We start from the raw sequence: 20511 nt of genomic DNA, 5'->3' as shown, positions 1-20511 counted from the left end.
TGGGAATGTTGGGGGAGTGTATATTTAATATATAGTTCTTCAATGAGAGAAGACATATAATATACAGTCCCTGATCTTAAGAAATTTAATTTCATTTGGCTATCCAAAAATATAGGAGTAATAAAGTTAACAACTGATATAAACATGTTTCTAGAAGTCAGGATAGTGGTTACCTTTGCAGGGAGGTATAAAGTCCAGAAGGGAACATCAGGGGTGTTTCTAGGAATGTGGTACCAATTCGTTTCTTGATCTGGATGTCTGTTGCAAGGGTATTTCATGTTTGTGAAAATTCAGTGAGTGAGTGGTATACTTATGATGTGTACTTTATGTATTATACAGGTATATTTCTACAAAGTGTTAAAAGAAATTGGCATAAGATTTACATAAATAATATGAAATATACCTAAGTGAAGTGAAGTAAAAGTCACTCAGTTGTGCCCGGCTCTTTGCGACCCCATGGACTATACAGTCCATGGAATTCTCTAGGCTAGAATCCTGGAGTGGGAAGCCTTTCCCTTCTCCAGGGGATCTTCCCAACCCAGGGATCGAACCCAGGTCTCCCTCATTGCAGGCGGATTCTTAACCAGCTGAGCCACAGGGGAAGACCACAAGAAGTATACCTAATTGGTATATAAATAAATGTCAATAGAATGCTACAAAGAATCAGTGCTATTTGAAGTTCTTAAGAAAAATAAGTAATTATACTTTGCAGGGGTTTCAAAAATGATAGTATTACTGAGTAAGTATATGACAGCCACATTATAGCCATTTACAAACATTCATTTATTTAATCTTTAGATCAGCCCTATAGGTAGGTGCTCATATTATTCTCATTTTAGGATGAAAAATTTAGGTTCAGAGGGTTTATATCATTGTCTAATTCTACCTGGCTTTGCAATGGTACAGCCAGGATTTAAATCTAAATCTTCCTGGTTGCATCTTGATTGTTCCAGGTGCCAGTAGAGTCAGGAAAAAAAGTCTGTGGAAATTAGGGAATATATGAGAAACAGAAATTAGAGAAGGCACCAAGCAGGAAGTGCAGGATTTAAAAGCAAAAATGGTAATGGGGCAAACAGTTAACTCTTCTGGATGAAGGCAAGGAGAGTTAAATCATTTTTGCTTTCATGACCTTTAAAATCCTTTTGTGGGCAGTCTTAGGATAAAATTGCCTGAGAACTATGAAATATAACTGCCTGTCTGTTAAAACAGCCATAGTGTATGTAAAATTAAAAATAATCTGTTAAATCTGTTTAAAGTAAAAGCTGCTTTAAAAAAACAACAACATGCATAACACTTTCAATTTATCATGAAAAAGACTCCCCAGCTGAGAAATGGCATGTGTCTGCTGTTAGCACAATTTGTCAACACGCGTTGGTTGATATGTTGTTCACAAACCCACAGTTCTTTCTTCTAGGCTTGTGTGCTATCTACCTGCACTGTTGAAAATAGAAATTTGCCATTTCAGAAAAAGGGGAAAACAATGCCATCAATACTATCTTGGAAACGAGACACAGCTAGCTTCCTCATATGTACTTCTAACCTCAGCTGCTGCTCTCAGGGGTGCTGTGAAGAGTTTAGTGTCATCTGGGAACTACAGCAATTAGGGAGAATGACAGTATGGCTGGATGATAAATAAATGAGGACAAAATTGTCCAATTGTTCCCTTTCACGTTAGGCTCTTCCTACAAACCAGTCTTTTATTAGAGCTCAGAGTCTCAGGATTAGACTTTAGTGCTACCCTCTATTAGAGTTCAGACTCTCAGGATTAGAAAGAAACATGGCAAGGGTTATCTAGCAGCATCCTCTGCCCAAAGCAATGTACAGATCCCACACTGGCCCCACCTCCCCTGCAACCCCATCTCACCAGATCTCACATTTGATTTGGATTACACCCCTGCTGAGAACATCAAATCGCAAATGGAGGACCCAGGGGGCTCAGCAAAAAGGTCACCAGATGCCACGTTAAAGGTCTGCCAGCCTTGGCAGAGACTCAGTGCTGCCAGTTTCCAACTGAGTACCATCTAACAGGCCTCCAGCCCTCTGGAGGAGACAGCCCAGAGTGTGCCAACATAGTGAATGGGGATCTAATTTCAGTAAATGAAAGCATGTTCTTATTTGGAAGTAATAACAGATAATCGTCACAACCAGACTTTTCTCTTTTAAAAAGACAACAACAAAATAAAAAATAAAATGCGACGGGAGGGGAGTGCAGCTGAAAATCTCACTAAACTCCATGGGGAAGCTGAAATGTAAAGCTAGTGCTAACTTAGAAGATGTTGTTGTAATGGAGTGTGAGGGTTTTTTGACTCTTTAACGCCATGGAGCCATCCATATATTATCATCATTGATGTTTAGTCTTCAGAAAGATTTTTAAAGTACATTAATTCCCAACCTATGCCCAAATCCTTTCTTCATCATTTAATTATGCTAGCTAACATGCCCTAAATTCTTATTTCATGTGTCAACCACTGTGTATAAATTCATATACATTTTTCATGTTTTACTAATAATCTTGAAAGGCAGGTATTATGATCGTCATTGCACAGATGTGAAAACAAATCACCAGAGAAGTTAAGTAAATTGCTCATTGATAAACTGATAATAGGTAGAGATCTAGAAATCAGACCTGGGTCTGCATGCCTCCAAAGTGTATACTCCTTCCTTCACATCTCTCCTCAATTTCACACCCATAATAAATAAACTGGCTACTGCTAAACAACAGAATGTTGATTCTCTTTTAAAATGTTAATAAAAAACAGCACATATAAAAGTACCTAGTCCATCTTCCAACCTAAGCATCGAGTCCCTTTCAGAACACCTAAGTAGCCATCCTTCAGCTTTGATTTGTACCTTTCCAGGAACGAGAGGTTCATCACTCCCAAAGTTATTTATAAAGTATCCCATTCATAGCACTGAGCCACATTCTGACATCAATGAAAATAACTGAACTGTATTTTTCATGGCATTTACTCTATACTGATTTATGGAATAAAAAGTGTCTCAAATTGGGGTCATTTTGGCTGCAAAATTAGTAGCCAGTTCAATCACCAGTTATTCTTTGGTATGATTTACTTTTTTTTTTTTACCTCTTTTTCTTTTCTTTTTTAAATCGAAGTATAATTGACTTACAATGTGATATTAGTTTCTGACATTGTGGATGCTCAGTTGACCAGTTGTGTCTGACTCTTTGTGACCCCATGGACGGTAGCCACCAGGCTCCTCTGTCCATGGAATTTTCCCAGCAAGAATACTGGAGTGGTTGCCATTTCCTCCTCCAGGGCATCTTCCTGACCCAGGGATCAAGCCAATGTCTCTTGCAACTCCTGCATTGGCAGACAGACTCTTTACCACTGTAGTAATTTATTATCATTATAAAACTTACTCCATATACAACTATTATAAAATGTTGGCTATATGTCCTGTGCTGTACATTTTATACATACTTCATACCTATCAGTTTGTACCTCTTAGTGGCCTTTACCTATTTGCTCCTCCTCCAACCCTTCTGCCCTTCGGCAACCACTAGTGTGTTCTCTGTACCTGTGAGTCCTTTATGTCTTGCTATATTTGTTCATTTGTTTCACTCTTTAGATTCCACATATAAGTGAAAACATACAGTATTTGTTTTTCTTTGACTTATTTCACTAAGCATAATATCCTCCAGTTCTATCCATGCTGTCACAAATGGTAAAATTTCATTCTTTTCTGCAGCTAAGTAATATTCCATTGCCTATATACCACATCTTCTTTATCCATTCATCTGTTGATGGACACTTAAGTTGCTTTCATTTCTCAGTTAATGTAAACAATGCTACTACAAACATTGGAATACACATATATTTTCAAATAGTGTTTTCATTTTCTTTGGATAAATTAACTCATAGAGATGATATCCCAATATACCTACTCTTCTGAAACCTTCTTTTTACACTTAATCCAATTCTACAGCATTAGACATATTTATGCCATGAAGGTTTTCTTCTGTTTTGTTTTTTAGCTCTACATTACTACATTCTTTGGGTTGCAGTGAGAATCTAACCCACTCACTGTCTTTAGACTGTGTTGTCTTCACAGATCTCATAGTTAGGTGGAGAAAGCAGACATTTAAACAAAGTTATGATATAAAATGATAATTAAAATATAGAGTATGTAAAAGAGATAATCACAGAGGGCTGTCAAACTGAATCTGCTTAAGAGGAATAGAAATGAATCCATGAAGGAAGTTATTTTTATGAGAGAAGCTGAAAGAAGGGCTTGTTCTTAGAGAAAAAGACAGTGATTGAACTTCAGACCACCTGTAGGGTGCTGGATAATAAGACAGAAACTTGGGTCACTCTGAACTTATTAAATCATAATTTCTGAAAGCTGGACAAGAAAATTCTTATCAAACATCACTGATGATTCTTATTTTTATTATATTTTATTTTTTACCTTTACAATATTGTATTCGTTTTGCCATATATTTGAATCAGTTCTAATGAGGTGGATGAAACTGGAGCCTATTATACAGAGTGAAGTAAGCCAGAAAGAAAAACACCAATACAGTATACTAACGCATATATATGGAATTTAGAAAGATGGTAACAATAACCCTGTATATGAGATAGAAAACATCACTGATGATTCTTATGTACACTAAAGTTTGATAAACAATGGCATAGACAATGAAAAAGGAAAGTCTTTTCCATAGTTGTGGAAAATATACACATAATTTCAGGCAATGTTTAAGGATGCGAGCTATATGTCCAAGAGACCTGGTTTTGAGTCCTAGCCCCAAACATAACTTGTGTGACTTCTGGTAAGTTATTTCACGTCTCTGATTTTCAGTTTCTCATCTGTGAGATTAGGAAAATAATACTTATTAAGATAAGATGTATTGAATATTTAGCACTGAACCTAGTTCCCGGTTAGCCCAAGACAAATGGTAAGTTTTAGTCCTAAATCAAAGTGCTATCTCCTTTATCAACACCCTTCTAATTCCGGGTACAGAAGGGATGAACTTTCCTTTGGATCCCCAAACTTTCTTTGTTGATAGGTAAAACTAAAGTTCATAGGATCAACATTTCATAGTTCACAGGAACCGAGGAATACTACTTAAATGGATAAAAAGAGAGAGTTAATGTAATCTCTCCAGCTGCCTTGTTTATTTACTAATAATTGTAAATACAAGTTATAGAAGTCACCTACCTTTAAAAACAGATTAATTTGTATTTAAAATCTCTGATAACACACAATTCTTTGGAATCATTTTCCTTAATTTTACAAAAACAAAAAAAAACCCAATACCTACACATTGTTCTATCAAAATGTCCTCAGGTGACTTATTCCTAGGAGCTGTGCAAACTGTGTTGTTTTAAAATCTTTGTGTTGACAGTTTCAACTGTTTGTTGTTGTTCAGTCGCTAAGTCATGCCTGACTCTTTGTGACGCCTTGGACTGCAGCATGTCAGGCTTCCCTGTCCTTCACTATCTCCCAGAGTTTCTCAGATTCATGTCCACTGAGTTGGAGATGCTATCTAACCATCTCATCCTCTGCCACCCTCTTCTCCAGAATCAGGGTCTTTTCCAATGAGTTGGTTCTTTGCATCAGGTGGCCAAAGTGTTGGAGCGTCAGTATTAGTCCTTCCAATGAACATTCAGGGTTGATTTCCTTTAGGATTGACTGGTTTGATCTCCTTGCTATCCAAGGGACTTTCAAGCATCTTCACCACAATTTGAAGGCATCAATTCTTCAGTGCTCAGCCTTCTCTATGGTCCTGTTCTTATATCCATACATGACTACTGGAAAAACCATAGCTTTGATTATACAGATCTTTGCTGACAAAGGGATGTCTTTGCTCTTTAACATGCTGTCTATAGGCTTGAAATTTAAAGTCCTTTGCACTTGTATTCTTACATTTCTAAACAAGATGACTGTGAAACTGCCCGGCCTCTATATCAATTATCTCTGTGCTTTAAGGCACAGTTCTGAGGCAGGGCTTCTATCCACCCTCAGAGGATGAAGTGCAAACCATTCTCCTTTCTGCAAATACCTTCTGGAGACATCCACAGGGTCTATGGGAACAAGGAGCAATAATGATTAATATGTGATTTTGTTTAATTATGTTGAACTAAACAGGGGTATGTAAAAAGACCATGTATTTGAAAACTGCACTTTAGGAAAGGAGGGGAAGGTGAATAGGCAGAGCACCAGATTTTTAGGGCAATAGTACTCTGTATGATACTATAACGATGAACACGTCATTATACATTTGTGCAAACCCATAGAATATACAACACCAAAAGTGAAATTTCAGGTAAGCCACGGAATTTTTGTGATTAAGATGTGGTAGTGTAGGTTCATGAATTGTAACAAATGCGCCACTCTGGTAAGGGATGTTGATAATGGGGAAAGCTACATGTGTGTGAGGGCAGGAGATATATGGGATATCTCTGCATCTTCCTTTCAATTTTGTCATGAACTTTAAACTGCTCTGGAAAATAAAGTTCAAAAAGAAGTATTACATTAACACAAATCTGTGCTTTCTCAAAATTATAAGTAGTTACACTATACGCAGTAAGATATATATGTACACGTACACACACGAGCTTAAGTTTTGTTTTACTCTCAAACCAAACTGTGGTTATACAATTTTGTGATCTTTTAAAATCTGCTCCAGTTGACAATATCACATGGATACCTTATCCATCAATGTTTATATCTCCACAAGAACATTTGAAGTATCTAGATAGTTTTTCATTGTATGGATATACATGAGTTTATTTAACTCATCCTATATTATTTGAGAATGTTTACTGTTTCCAGGTTTTTACTAGTTTAAATACTGCTTATCTGCTGGACGTTTTCCTCTGCTCCTACTTCCTTGCCTCCTCTTCCACTCCGAGAAGCTGACTGCTATGGACTGATTAGCCGGTCAGCTTTCATGTCCTCTGATTCTGACTGGTTTGGCCCTGGCTCTCCTGGGAGAGATGGCTCTCCCTGTAAGAGTGCTTCAAACTACTTGTGTCTCTTGCTAGAAGGTCACTATTTTTCTCTAGCTCAAGAATGTTGTTCCCTCCTCATTAACATTCCCCTCTTTCCATCTTGGCTTCCTGGTGGCTCAGTGGCAAAGAATCTGCCTGCCAATGCAGGAGATGTGGGTTCCATCCTTGGGTCAGGAAGATTCCCTGAGGAGGAAATGGCAGTCTACCCCAGTATTCTTGCCTAGAAAATTCCATGGACAGAGGAGCGTAGTAGGCTATGGGGCTGCAAAAGTCTGACATAACTGAGAACACTTGCTTCCCATCTCTGCAGACCCATGGTTGTGATAACCTTGCAGCTGCTAGCCCATGATTCCTGTGCCCTGTCTTGCAACTCTCTTACTCTTGTAACCAAATCCTCCTTGAATTATCTTAATTTATATAATCTGTTTCCTACTGGACACAGACTAGTATATATCTTGATATTTGATATCAAACCATTACATCCACCAATAATTGTTTCCACAGAATTGATTCTTAGAAGAAGACTTTATGCCACAGAAATACACTTTTAAAGCTTTTGATAAGTATACTTAAAAACCGAGCAGCATATGAGTACTCTTTTTCCTAAACCCTTGTCAACCCTGGATATTTCCATTATAAAAAGATCAGTTTGATTGGTAGAAAATAATATTTCATTGTTGTTTAAATTTCTTTTATTACCACTCAGGTTAATTCCCCACCCCAGTCCCTCAACCATACATATATCTAATGTTCTTTCTTTTCTTCTTTTATGACTTGCCAATTTTTTAAACTGGGCAGCTCATATTTTTCCTATTGATTTGTAAGAGCTCTTTATACATAAGAGGAATAATTTTTTCCTGTCATATATATTTTAAATAGCATTTTGTTTTTGCCTTTTACTACTTATCATATTTTTGGAAATGTAGAATTTTAAATGGTAAAGTACCAACCTTTACTGCACAGTCTCAAGATTTAAGATCAATGGCCACCTATTTTTTATAACATTGATATGACATTCACTCACACAAAGCCATATACTCTTATTTAAAGATCTATGCCTATGTTTTGGGCTGGAGGCATATGTCCAAAACAATATCTCATGCTTCTTTATACTTCTCATAGTGCTAGAATAATGATAATAACTTAAAACCTATTGTAGGAGATTAATTAAAAAAAAAACACAGCGGAAAGGTTATAGGAGAAGTATGATTTTAGCATATTATTTTATTTCTTTGAACTTGTGAAAATAAAAGCAATAGTTTGTTCTCTGATATTGTTTTGTTTTAGGGAGAGACTGAGTTCATGGAGAGTAAGGTAATATGTAGATTATATAGAATGAAATGCAATAAACAAAGATAAGATATTACAAGTAGTTATTACTTTTTAAAAATAGGATGAGTAGGTATGTGAATTTTTAAATCACAAAGTTTATCCAGGTTTTATATAGGGAATATAATTGATTATTGCTACTGTTAGGTAGTTAGAATAGGAAACAGGAGTCCAAAATGGCAGTGGCTAAAAGACGAGGAAGGGAAAAGCCAGTGAAAATAGAACAAAGGAAGGTCCGAGGACCGGAGTGAGGACCTCAGGTAGAACAAACAGCACTCCTGGCTAGCCCAATTTACATACGGCAGGGCCGGGGGGAGGAAAAGACATATAAAACGAGGAGCCAAAGGGCCAGGTTTCTCTCTCTCTTCTGCGTGCTCGCATGCTCCCCCACTTTCTTCTCTTCGCATCTTTGGGTTGGCATGCCCTCACACCTCGAGGATGGATTTTCCTTCTATTTTCTAAATAAAATAGAGCTGTAACATGGAGCTGTAACACTGATCTGTCTAAAAGCTATAACACAGTCTGTTCGATACCTGAGAGCTATAACACGGTCTGTCCAAGACCCAAGAGCTGTGGTGTGCCGAGGGCTTTAATGTCCATCACTTCAAATATTTGTTATGATGAGAATACACTCACCTGACACTACCATTTCCTGCCTGGATTACCATAATGACTCCCTAAGTGGTCTCTCTCATTTTAATATTCCTGTCTCTTCTAGTTTATCCTCCACATAGCAGCCAGAACCATTATTTAGAAAGTGTAAATTTGATTGTGTCCTCCACTGCTCTCAATTTTCCATGTCTTCCCATTGTACACAGAACAAATCCAGTTTCTAACGTGGACCACGTGGCCCATGATCTGAGTCCTGCAGGCCTCCCTGACCTCATTTCTTCCCCTTCTTCACTACCTCCACCCGCACTGACTTCCTTGCTCCTCTTTAAGCATGCCAAAAGGCTTTTCATTGCCTGTCCCTGCTGCCCAGAATGATGTCTTCAGCTATTTGCTGAAGTAGAACTGTGCAGAACTGTGTAGGCTAGCAGATAATGATGAACACCTGTGGTGTTGCTGGGTACAGACTGGATCTCGTGGGTGAAAAATCAGCAGCTATATGATTGCCCTGATCTCTGAGAGCTGTGTTCCTGGAAAGTGATGTGGTACTTTTTTTTGAGGCAGGCAAAAGGTGGCCGTGTACCAAAAAAGATCTACTTGGGCTCCAGGTGCTCATCTTAGGTGCTATTTGTAGCAGTTGTTGGGAAAGAGAAATGTCTGGAGAACCTGGGGCCCATGGGAAGCTGCAGCCTCTTCTTCTAGGGCAGGAGAAGGAAGAAGAAACTATGAGTTTTATGGAAGTTTGAAATATGGAAAGCCTCATGCACTGGGACAAAGCTATGCCAGTCTTAGCCAGCTCACTGCTAGCTAACCATGAATAAATCTCATTGGATAATTCCCACTCATCTTTACATAGTCTCAGTTAAGTGTCACTTGCTTAGAGAGGCCTTCTGAGAGCACCCCTGTGACTTCATATACCCTCTGGGCCTACTGTATTTTCCCTCATTGCGCTATCTTCATTTGAATGCTTACTGTTATATGTTTGTTGTGTGTCTTCTGTCACTAGAATTTTGGGTACTCTGCTGGGTCCCCAAGGCTAGGCACTCAGCAGATACTCAATTAATATTTGTTAATTGAAAAGATGCTGATTCCATACATACATTACTTTCTAAAACTATTAACACTTTAAAAAATTTCAAGAAACTCAGAAATACTGGCCTTCGCTGGTGATCCAGTGGTTAGGAGTCTATCTGCCAATATAGGGATCACAGGTTAGATCCCTTGTCCTGGAAGATTCCTTATGCCCTGGGGCAACTGAAGCCATTTGCCACAACTACTGAAGCCCGCACACCCTAGAGCATGTGCTCTTCAACAAAAGAAGTCACCTCAATGAGAAAGCCATGCATCACAGGGAATAGCTCCTGCTCACCTCAACTAGAAAGCCCATGCACAGCAGCAAAGAGTAGCCAAAAATAAATAACTCATTAAAAAAAAGAAACTCAAAATATTGTATTAATATGAAGGACTTTGAGGGATTAAAAAAATGACAGAATATGGGCTCCAGGAGAGTCATGTGGAAAAACATCAGAATTTTGTATTTATTGACTCTAAATATCAATATATGTGATACACAGTTGCAAGTATTTATTGCTTCCCTCAGAGCTCAGTCAGTAAAGAATCTGCCTGCAATGCAGGAGATCCAAGTTCAATTCCTGGGTCAGGAAGATCCCATGGAGAAGGAAATGGCAACCGGCTCTCGTATTCTTGCCTGGAGAATCCCATGGACAGAGGAGCCTGGCAGGCTACAGTCCATGGGGTCTCAAGAGTCAAATATGACTTAGTGACTAAACCACCCATTAAGGAGTCAGCTTCCCCTGTGCTTAACAATTCTATACCAACAGCAGTGTAACTATGGAATAAAATGCTCTGGGTCACTGATTCTTGGCACTGGAAGGAACTATAGAGGCCAACTGTATTCATTGGAAGCATCCCTACTCACAGGAGTTTCTTGAAAGGAACTCAATTCCTGTTTTATTTAACAACTCAATTCCCAGGTTCTATAAATGTTCCCCTAGGCCAAACCTCACACCCTGGAGATTCCATAATGCTACCCTTTTAGTGCCTGCACCTTCAGTGTGCCAGGATGAAGCACAGTATCCCCTGGTGACAGATCTAGTTCTGAGTATGATGCCCACCCCCTCACCCCCACATTCCTCTATCTGGACACCTTTGGTTCATGCTGAGCTTATTAAACACAAGTGTACTGGGGGAGCCTTCCATTTTATCTTCCACTCTACTTCTGGTCATCAAATATATGTGGGTTTTCCCCAAACCAAGCAATTCTTTGACATTACTTGAGTGTCCTACAATTCCATTCTGACACTATCTACCTGGAATTGGCAAAGACCCCACAGGTTAAGGTCTCAGTCACACAAGACTGCCCTACTTCCTTCAGGTGTCAGGCACAAGTCCAGGCTGTTACCTGTATCTCTGACAGGCTAGCTATAAATCAGAGTTCCCACAATTTCCTTCTCAGGCTTGATTAATTTACAAGAGTGTCTCACCGAACTTAGGCAAACCATTTACTCATTAGATGATGTTGTTGTTCAGCTGCTAAGTTGTGTCCAACTCTTTGCAATTTCATGGACTGCAACACCCAGGCTTCCCTGTCTTTGACTATTTCCCGGATAGTTTGCTCAAACTCATGTCCATTGAGTCAGTGATGCCATCCTCTGTTGTCCTCTTCTCCTCCTGTTCTCAATCTTTCCCAGCATTGTTTTTTTTTTTTTTTTTCAGTGAGTTTGCTCTTTGCATCAGGTGGCCAAAGTATTGGAGCTTCAGCTTCAGCATAAGTTCCTCCAATGAATATTTAGGGTTGATTTCCTTTAGGATGGATTGTTTTGATCTCCTTGCTATCCAGGGGATTCTCAAGAGTCTTCTCCAGTACCGCAATTTGAAACTATCAGTTCTTCAGCTCTCAGTCTTCTTTATGGTCCGATTCTCACATTCACATATGACTACTGGATAAACCATAGGTTTGACTATATGGACCTCTGTTGGCAAAGTGATGTCTCTGCTTTTTAATACACTGTCTAGATTTGTTACAGCTTTTCTTCCAAGGAGTAAGCATCTTTTAATTATGTGGCTGGAGTCACTAGTTTACTGTTAAAGAATACAACTAAGTGACAGCCAGATGGAAGAGATGCAGAGAGCAAAGTATGTGGGGAAGAGAATGGAACTCCCATGGCTTCTGCAGACATAACACCTCCCAGCACATAGGTGTGTTTAGCAGCCCAGAAGCTCTCTGAACCCCATACTTTTGGGATTTTTAGGAAGTTTCAACATGTAGTTGGGATAAATCTTTCACTCAGCACCCAGCTTCTCTTCCCTTTGGGAGGATAAGGAGCAAGTTTGGGCTGAAAGTTTCTAAGCTTTTAGTCAATGTGTGGTCTTTCTGGTCACAACCTCCATCCTGAAGCCATCCAGGAGCCCACCGAGTGTATCCTCATTAGAACAAAAGACACCTGATCACTCAGGAAATTCTAAGGTCTTTATAAGTTTTGTGTCAGGAAACAGAATCAAAGACCAAATAGTAAAACAAATGATACTTCTAGTGTTCTTATCTCATAGAAAATTGAGAGAGTTTTAGGAGCTTCCATGCCAGGAACTGGGTGGGATCAGAGACCAGTATGTATTCTTTCTTTAAGAAAATTATCATTATTTTTGGTCATGCCACAAGGCTTGCGGCATCTTAGTTCCCTAACCACAGATTGAACCCAGGCCCTTGGCATTGAAAGAATGGAGTCCTGACCACTGGACAACCAGGGAATTCCCAGAGCCCAGCATATATTCTATTACTTTGTAGCAAGTAAATCCCAAGCATTTATTGTATATAATTATGTATGTGTGCCCTCATCTAGAGACTTTGTGTATATTTCTGTAGATGTCATCTTGTTGGTTTGAGCTCATTTTCCTGCTATATTTTCCAAGCATTCTACTATTTACCTGCTTACTGAAGTGATTTATCTGTCTTCCTTTAGTTGAGGATTAAAAAATGTTGACTAAGAACTGAGTCACACACAAATCCTGCCAACCTCTCCACCTCCAGAACATTGTGTTTAAATCCATTGTTCAATCACTACCAGGTTGGTTTGTCATCTATCTTAATACTATCCAGTCTAGAACTCTCTATTTCAAAACTTTGTGAGAAACGTGTTCCTAGTAACTCACTGAAATCAACAAAGACTATGCTTTATGACTCCCTTCATTTGCACCACAGTAACTTCATCAATAAAGAGAATGGGGCCAGTTTGGCATGTTCTGTTCTTGGTCAAAATGGACTAACTCTCAGTGGTGAAGGCCTTTGTATTTTGTAGTCACATCTAATATATTTAATTCTTTGGCCTGTGATTTTGCCAGGGATTGTCTATAAGCTTCAAGTTCCATGATTTCACTACCAATGTTTATCTCTTTTAAGAAAATGAGAATATTTGTCTCCTATCATCTGGCGTATTTTCTCCTGGATCAGCTGTCCCATTAATCATCAGGGTTCCATAGTAACAACTTCATGCTATTTTAGCAACATGTGCCTTTAGATATGGATTTAAAGCACTCAGTATTGTCTTTCTGGGCTCCCCAGTTGGTGCTAGTGGTAAAGAATCCTCCTGCATTGCAGGAGCTACAAAAGACTCGGGTTAGGTCCCTGGGTTGGGAAGATACCCTGTAGTAGGAAATGGCAACCCACTCCAGTATTCTTGCCTGGAGAATCCCATGGACAGAGGAGCCTGGCAGGCTACAGTACATGGGGTCGCAAGAGTTGGACATGACTTAGCGACTAAACCACCATTGTATTCTAACTCATTAAGCTTTCAATATGTACAAGACTTTACACTCAGTACTGAGGGTAAGGTTGTGCACACAGAATTTACAGTTAAATGGGGGACACATAAATGCATAGAAAATTGTCATTGAGCACGGCAATCCCTAAGGATGCTATGGGGGTCACGGGAGAGGGAAGCAGGCAAATCCAGGGCTGGTGGTGGTGACACCTGATTAGATTTGCATTTTAAAAAAGATTGTTGTTCAGTTGCTAAATCGTGTCCAACTCTTTGGAACTCCATGGACTACAGCATGCCAGATTTCCCTGTCCTTCACTATCTCCCGGAATTTACTCAAACTCATGTCCATTGAGTCGGTGATGCCATCCAACCATCTCATCCTCTGTCACCCCCTTTTCCTCCTGCCCTCAGTCTTTTGCAGCATCAGGATCTTTTCGATGAGTTGGCTCTTCGCATCACGTGGCTAAAGTTTTGGTGCTTCAGCTTCAGCATCAGTCCTTCTGATGAATATTCAGGCTTGATTTCCTTGGTTTGATCTCCTTTCAATCCAAAGGACTCCATGTGGTTGCTAGCCATACTTAAGAACTAGTCTTCTCGATCTGTAATTCAATCTGTAATGATGCAAAGGCCTCACCTGGGAATTGACAACAAAGCAGATTCTGACTCAATATGTCTGGAAAGGGGCCTGAGAGTCTGCATTTCTAGCAAGCTCTCAGGTGAGGTTGATGCTGATGGTCCATAGACTACACTTTGAAGAGCATGGATCCGGAGAATGAATCAGAGAATGAGATGAAAGGTGGGGATCAGGATTGGAAGGCTGGTGTAGGGGTCTATGAGGAAAATAATGATGCCACAAACTGAGGGACACTTAAACCTATATATTGATCTCTGTGATGAAAAATATGTGTTCTAAGTAGGCATTGATCGTTTTCTGTTTATCTCCTGTTAATCACTGTACAGGCTAAACTAAAAAATGAGAGGAGTAAATTCCAGGCTTAGTTCTTAATAAGTGGCCTCACTTTAAGTTCACTGAGACCTCAGTTGTCTCACCTCATCTGTAAAATGGGACATTGGTTGTTATGGTTTAAGTTCTATCCCCTTACCCCAGTTCATATTTTTAAGTCCTAATTTCCAGTATCTCAGAATGTGATCTTATTTGGAAATAGGGTAACTGCAGAAGTAATTAGTTTAGATGAGGCCATGCTAGAATAGTAGAGCTGTCAGCCAACTGACTGGTGTCCTTATGAAAGGAGGAAACCTGTACACAGACACATATTATTTCTCCAATAAGGAGAGAGACTTGGAACAGCAGGATTTTTCCTGGGAGTGTCAGAATGAGCAAGGCTCTGCAGACACCTTGGCTTCAGCTGTCTAGTCCCCAGAACTGAGAGGCAATACATTTCTGTTGGTCTAAGCCACCCGTTTTTGGTGTGGTCATACAGCGGTCCTAGAAAACTAACAGACTGATTTTGGTTTGTACTTTGAAGATCATATTTATGTCTGACATGCTATCCATCTTTCCACACAACCTGTAAGACATCTGAACTAAATGTGGTTACACATTTGTAAAGCAACTATACTCCAATAAAATTAATTCAAATAAATTAATAAATGTCATTACACAAGAAGATTTCTGTTTTTCCATCCAATATTAATTTGTAATTTTTCTTTTTAATCCAGACTTTTCTTTTAGAGATTTCTTTCTCTTTTGGCTTTTATTTATTTTTCTCTGTAGATTTTTTTTTACTAATAGGGTCAGTTGATTCAACTCAAAGAAAATACCATCTTGAGACCCGGGCTGAAGGGTGTAGATGTAGCATGATTTAAATGTTTTTTAGAGACAGACTCTGGAACATGCAAAGCATGCTTGTGGTGGGTCTGTCCTTACCTCAGCAACGAGAAGCCTCTTGAGAGTTATTTACTTTTGAACCATACAAGAATATTTTAGGAAAGCTTGTTAACTGTCCTATGTCATTCCAGCAACAGTAACATCAAGTCCATAGAAACAAACAACAAAACTTATCTTAATATTAAAAAATAACAATTATCTTATTGTCTGTCACAGAAGAAACAGAACTGTGTTTTTTATTTCCCAATTGGTGTAACTGATGTAGTGTACTCTTATTTCCAGAATCTAAAATTTAAAGAATAAAGAGAAATAAGGGCACCTTCTTATAAGAAAGATGGAATTTCTCTCTAATTTAAAAGGAAAAGGACCCTTCCTCTCCTCACCACCCGATTAGGAACACATTAGACTCTGATACCATTGGAAAAAGGAAGGATTTGGGGATGTTGGGGTTAAACAAACAACCTCAAAGAGGAATGGAATTAGTAGATTAACAATGTCTTCCAGGTAGAAGGAGAATTGAGCAAAGCATTCCTAGTGATCTTATTTACTTTTCTGGATAATGACGAATTTGTCAAGATCTTGAAGTAATTACTTACTCATCAGTGTCTCAGTTTCTTCATCTACAAAACGGAGATAAACTGGCATAGAATATAAAAGGGATGGCAAGTGTTTCATAGAAAGATATTTGATTTTTTAATTAATGCCATATCTATGGAAACATTTGCTTCAATAATAATAGCAGATCCATTTATTAAGCATGTGGAATATGATTTCCCTGTAGCTCAAACAGTAAAGAATCTGCCTGTGATACAGGAGACCTGGGTTCTATCCCTGGGTTGGGAAATTCCTCTGGAGAAGGGAATGGCAATCCACTCCAGTATTCTTGCCTGGAGAATTCCATGGACAGAGGAGCCTGATGGGCTACAGTCCATGGGGTCACAAATAGTCGGACACAACTGAGCAACTGACACACACACTATATATACTCCTAGGCACTGGAAAAATGTTTTGCATACTTTGCTCATTTTTTTTTTTCTCATAACAACCCTACTAGGTAGATGAGCTTTATCTTCAGTTGATAGCTGTAGAATCTGAGGCTTGAGATGTTAACTCACTTTTTCAATGTCAAAAGGCTAGAAAGGCACTGAGGCAGGATTCAAACTCACATCTCTTAAGTCTGTAAGGATTCCAAATACATGACTCCTGCTGCAAAGCTCACTTCCTGTGCCATGGCAGACATTACTAGTTGACTACAGTACTGACTTTGACATGACTGAAGCAACTTAGCAGCAGCAGCAGCACAGTAGTGACTTTGGAATCTCTTGGGGCCCTCACTTTACAATCTCTTAGTACTGATGGTAGGGAGGTAAAGCCCATTTCCTCTCTAAAGCCCATACTCCATAACAGTAGTCCTAATAGTCTCATCTTCAGGGATTCTGACTTAATAGGTCTTGAACCCCACATCTTTATTTTTAAGGATTCTCCAGGTGATGATAAGGATTCTCCACCTGATGATAGCCAGGTTTGGTGTCCACTGCTTTCTGAACCTATGTTCATTGAGGCTAGATCTTACAGTTTGTCTATTTGTTTGGTCTGTGGGTTTCTGAAAGAGAAGAAAGAGCTAAGGAAATGATTTTAGGAGGGAAAGGCACTTATTGACTACTATTTATGGAATGTCTACTAGAAGAAAGGCAGGTCTAGTACCGTCTTTTTCTTATGTGAACTATCAAAACTCCACAAGGAAGAATTGGTCAAAAAATGAGTGAATTTTAGAGATATGTGAGTGTCCCCCTTCAAATGTGACTGTGATGAGTTTGGAGGAAGAAAGCCCTCTTAGTTATGTTCTTAGAAGCCCCTGCTTACAGGAGTATGGAATTCAAGCAAAAGTAAGTGAAACTCTTAAATTTATGATTAATTACTAATCCCACTCCTTTAATTCATAACAAATTGACTAACAACCTTCCTCCCTCCCTCTCCCCACCCCCAAAAAATTACTACATGTGGTAGATTACAAACTTGATAAGGAGAAGCAGCAATGGCCCATTAATATGTATAAATGGCTCAATGCTTATATTTCCCATCTATCTGGAAAATCAGCTCAAGTAATTAAAGAGCATGGGGAAAGAGCATCTTTGTAAGATGAAAAATTCAGGTAAACACTGTGCATAGAAGTTATCAACACTATTTTACTTTTACGGTTGCATCTTAATGACTTAATTTTCCACAGAGAGCATTTTTAAAATGTAAATTTCTAGATTAAGAAAAGCCTAAACTTCATTATCACCCAAGCAAAACATATTTTTCAAAGAGTAAACTTACATTTTTGGCTTCTCCACAAGGTATCGAAAGTGTTTACTTCCAATGATTTTTACCATCATCTCAGGCATCGCATTTGATCCACGGGGAGTCTTCCAAACTGAAGACATAATTCTCCAAACCTCTTCAAGTCCTTGGGGGTGGAAAATAAATAAAACTATTCCTCTGGGTTTTCCACTAGGCAACTGTAACATCCTTGTCAATAATAACAACAATAATAATAGCGAGGCCAAGTCTATTACCTATATTATAATCTCACTTAATCGTTCCAAAAAAAGCATGAGAAAGATATTCTTAATTACTATTATCATTCTTGTCTCACAGTTGAGGGAACAGGCATAATGTAGCTAAGTAACTTTTCCAATATCACATAACAGTAATGAGCAGAATTGGAAATCCCATCTAAGAGGTTTGCGAAACTGGTTGACTGAGCCATTCGGTGATTGTCTTCCTATTCTACAAGTCACCAGATGGGTTCTAATGAGGTCAGAGAGGAAAGTAGGGCTTTACAAGGACATGTGAGGAACTCAAATTCAGTTCTGAGGCTCAGTATCTCCATTTATGAAACCAGAAGAATTCCAGTGCTGCCCTCTGGATTTAGTAACAATCCAATGACATCATGCATCTGAAGGAGCAATGTGCATAGAAAAGAGGGATTTTTTGCTGATCTGATTTTTCTACAATGCAGTGAATCTAAAATTGAGACCCTCCACTAATATTCACTGGGAGTTTAATCAGGTCTGCTGCCAGGGCAAACAGAAGTTCTATAAACCTGGTCCCAGACTAACCATTCCCTGTTAGAGCCTCTTAGAAATGGAAAGATCTTTAGAAATAATTTCTTTTTTTTAAATGAAGGTTTTTAAACATTAAATTTTGTATTTAATTTGGGGTGTAGATAATTAACAGTGTGATAGTTTCAGGTGAACAGCTGAGGGACTCAACCATACATACACATGTATCCATTCTCCCCACAATTCCCCTCCCATCCAGGCTGCCACGCAACAGAGAATAGCCTCCAAAGGCTCTCTTTACAGATTGGGAAACCAAGGCCCAGAGAGGGTGTTAATTGACCAAGGTCACACAGTGATTGACAGCAGGCCTGGCTCCAGTACTTCGGTCTGATAACTAAAGCAGGGTTCTTCCCAAGACCCCAGTTTCACTTAGTGTGTGGTCAGCAATTGGATCTGCTCTGCGAGGTTAGCCCCCCAGATAGATTCTTTGAATCTGTCTGGAAGCTTCAAGGACCAGAAGTGATTGTGGAGTCCCCTCCACCCAAGAGCTGCGTGTCACTCCTGAGTCCTTTCCCCGGGGCGCTGAGACCCGGCTGCCTTACCGCTCCGGAGGCTCAGGGGTGCGCCTTCAGTGCTTCTCCCCAGGATTAAGACCTGCGGAGGCCTGTGGGGACCAAGGTGGGGCGGGGGCGCCCCCTCAGGAGTCGGGCCAATCACAGGCCCCGCTGCCGGGCGGAGGCAGCTCCCGCCCCAGGTAGTTAAGGACGCAGAGGGCTGTTGCTGGGCGGGGACCAGAGCTTCTACCTGCCTGAGGCTGTGTGTTCCCAGGGTGTGGCTGTTGACTGGCGAATAGTTTGGATATTCTTTTCAAATCTGAGCTTCCTTCTTGAAGTCCACCTCTTTCACCTGTGCGGTCGCGTCTATCCTGCTCTTTCCCTTAAGCTTCATTTCCCTTTATGAGGTGTGCATACAGCCAAAAATCTTCCTCTTGTCTCTTTAAATCCAAGCTCCTTCATTGTCTGGCTAAATCCCTTCTTTTTCCTGAGGTTCAGTGTCAAATAACTGCAAAATGGGGGGAAAGTACTAAAAGGGACATAAAGGTAAGTTGGTGATTCAATTAAATAAGAATATTTTAAAAAACTAATTTGTAGTCATAATTTGCCACATTCCTCATTTGAGACAGATGACTATTACCTTATACGTTTTTTGTTCAGCTGCCTTATCGTGTCCAACTCTTCGAGACCCGATGGACTACAGTACACCAGGCCTCTGTCCCTCACCATCTCCCAGAGTTTGCCCAAGTTCATGTTCATTGCATCGGTGATGCTGTCCCACTGTCTCATCCTCGGTCGCCCTCTTCTTCTGCCTTGAATCTGCCTTGAATCAAGCTCTTTTCCAGTGAGTAAGCTGTACACATCAAGTGACCAAATTCTTGGATTCAGCTTCAGCATCAATACTTTTAATGAGTAGTCAGGGTTGATTTCCTTTAAGACTGACTGGTTTGATCTCCTTGCTGTCCAAGGGACTCTTCTCAAGAATCTTCTCCAGCACCACAATTTAAAAGTGTCAATTCTTCTGGTGCTCTGCCTTCTTTATGGTCCAGCTCTCACAACAGTACATGACCACTGGAAAGACCAAGTGCTGTGGTTAGTTGCTCAGTCGTGTCCGACTCTTTGCGACCCCAACTGCAGCCCACCAGGTTCCTCTGTCCATGGGGATCTCCAGGCAGGAATACTGGAGTGGGTTGCCATGCCCTCCTCCAGGGGATCTTCCCAACCCAAGGATAGAACCCAGGTCTCCTGTGTTGCCGGCAGATTCTTTACTGTCTGAGCCACCTGAGAAGTCCAATAGCCTTGACTATATGGATCTTTGTTGGCAAAGTGATGTCTTTGTTTTTTTAACACACTGTCTTGGTT

At 39.7% G+C, this 20511-nt stretch overlaps 1 protein-coding gene across 1 annotated transcript in view; it reads right to left on the bottom strand.

Moving 5' to 3' along the window:
* The window catches only part of C3H1orf87 (chromosome 3 C1orf87 homolog), an 88136-nt gene extending 68823 nt beyond the window's left edge, over positions 1–19313 (bottom strand). The window contains exons 1-2 of the mRNA XM_061411783.1: positions 19198–19313; positions 17868–17997 (exon numbers count right to left, since the gene is read on the bottom strand). Coding sequence (XP_061267767.1) covers positions 17868–17974 — 107 coding nt within the window. The 5' untranslated portion in view covers positions 17975–17997; positions 19198–19313. The remainder of the gene's footprint in view (positions 1–17867; positions 17998–19197) is intronic.
* Positions 19314–20511: the final 1198 nt, after the last annotated feature.

This window comes from Bos javanicus, chromosome 3, assembly GCF_032452875.1.
Source record: "Bos javanicus breed banteng chromosome 3, ARS-OSU_banteng_1.0, whole genome shotgun sequence".
In the NCBI taxonomy this organism is placed as follows: domain Eukaryota; kingdom Metazoa; phylum Chordata; class Mammalia; order Artiodactyla; family Bovidae; genus Bos; species Bos javanicus.
The sequence above is the reverse complement of the archived record's forward strand: the minus strand, read 5'-3'. Positions and strand labels throughout refer to the sequence as shown.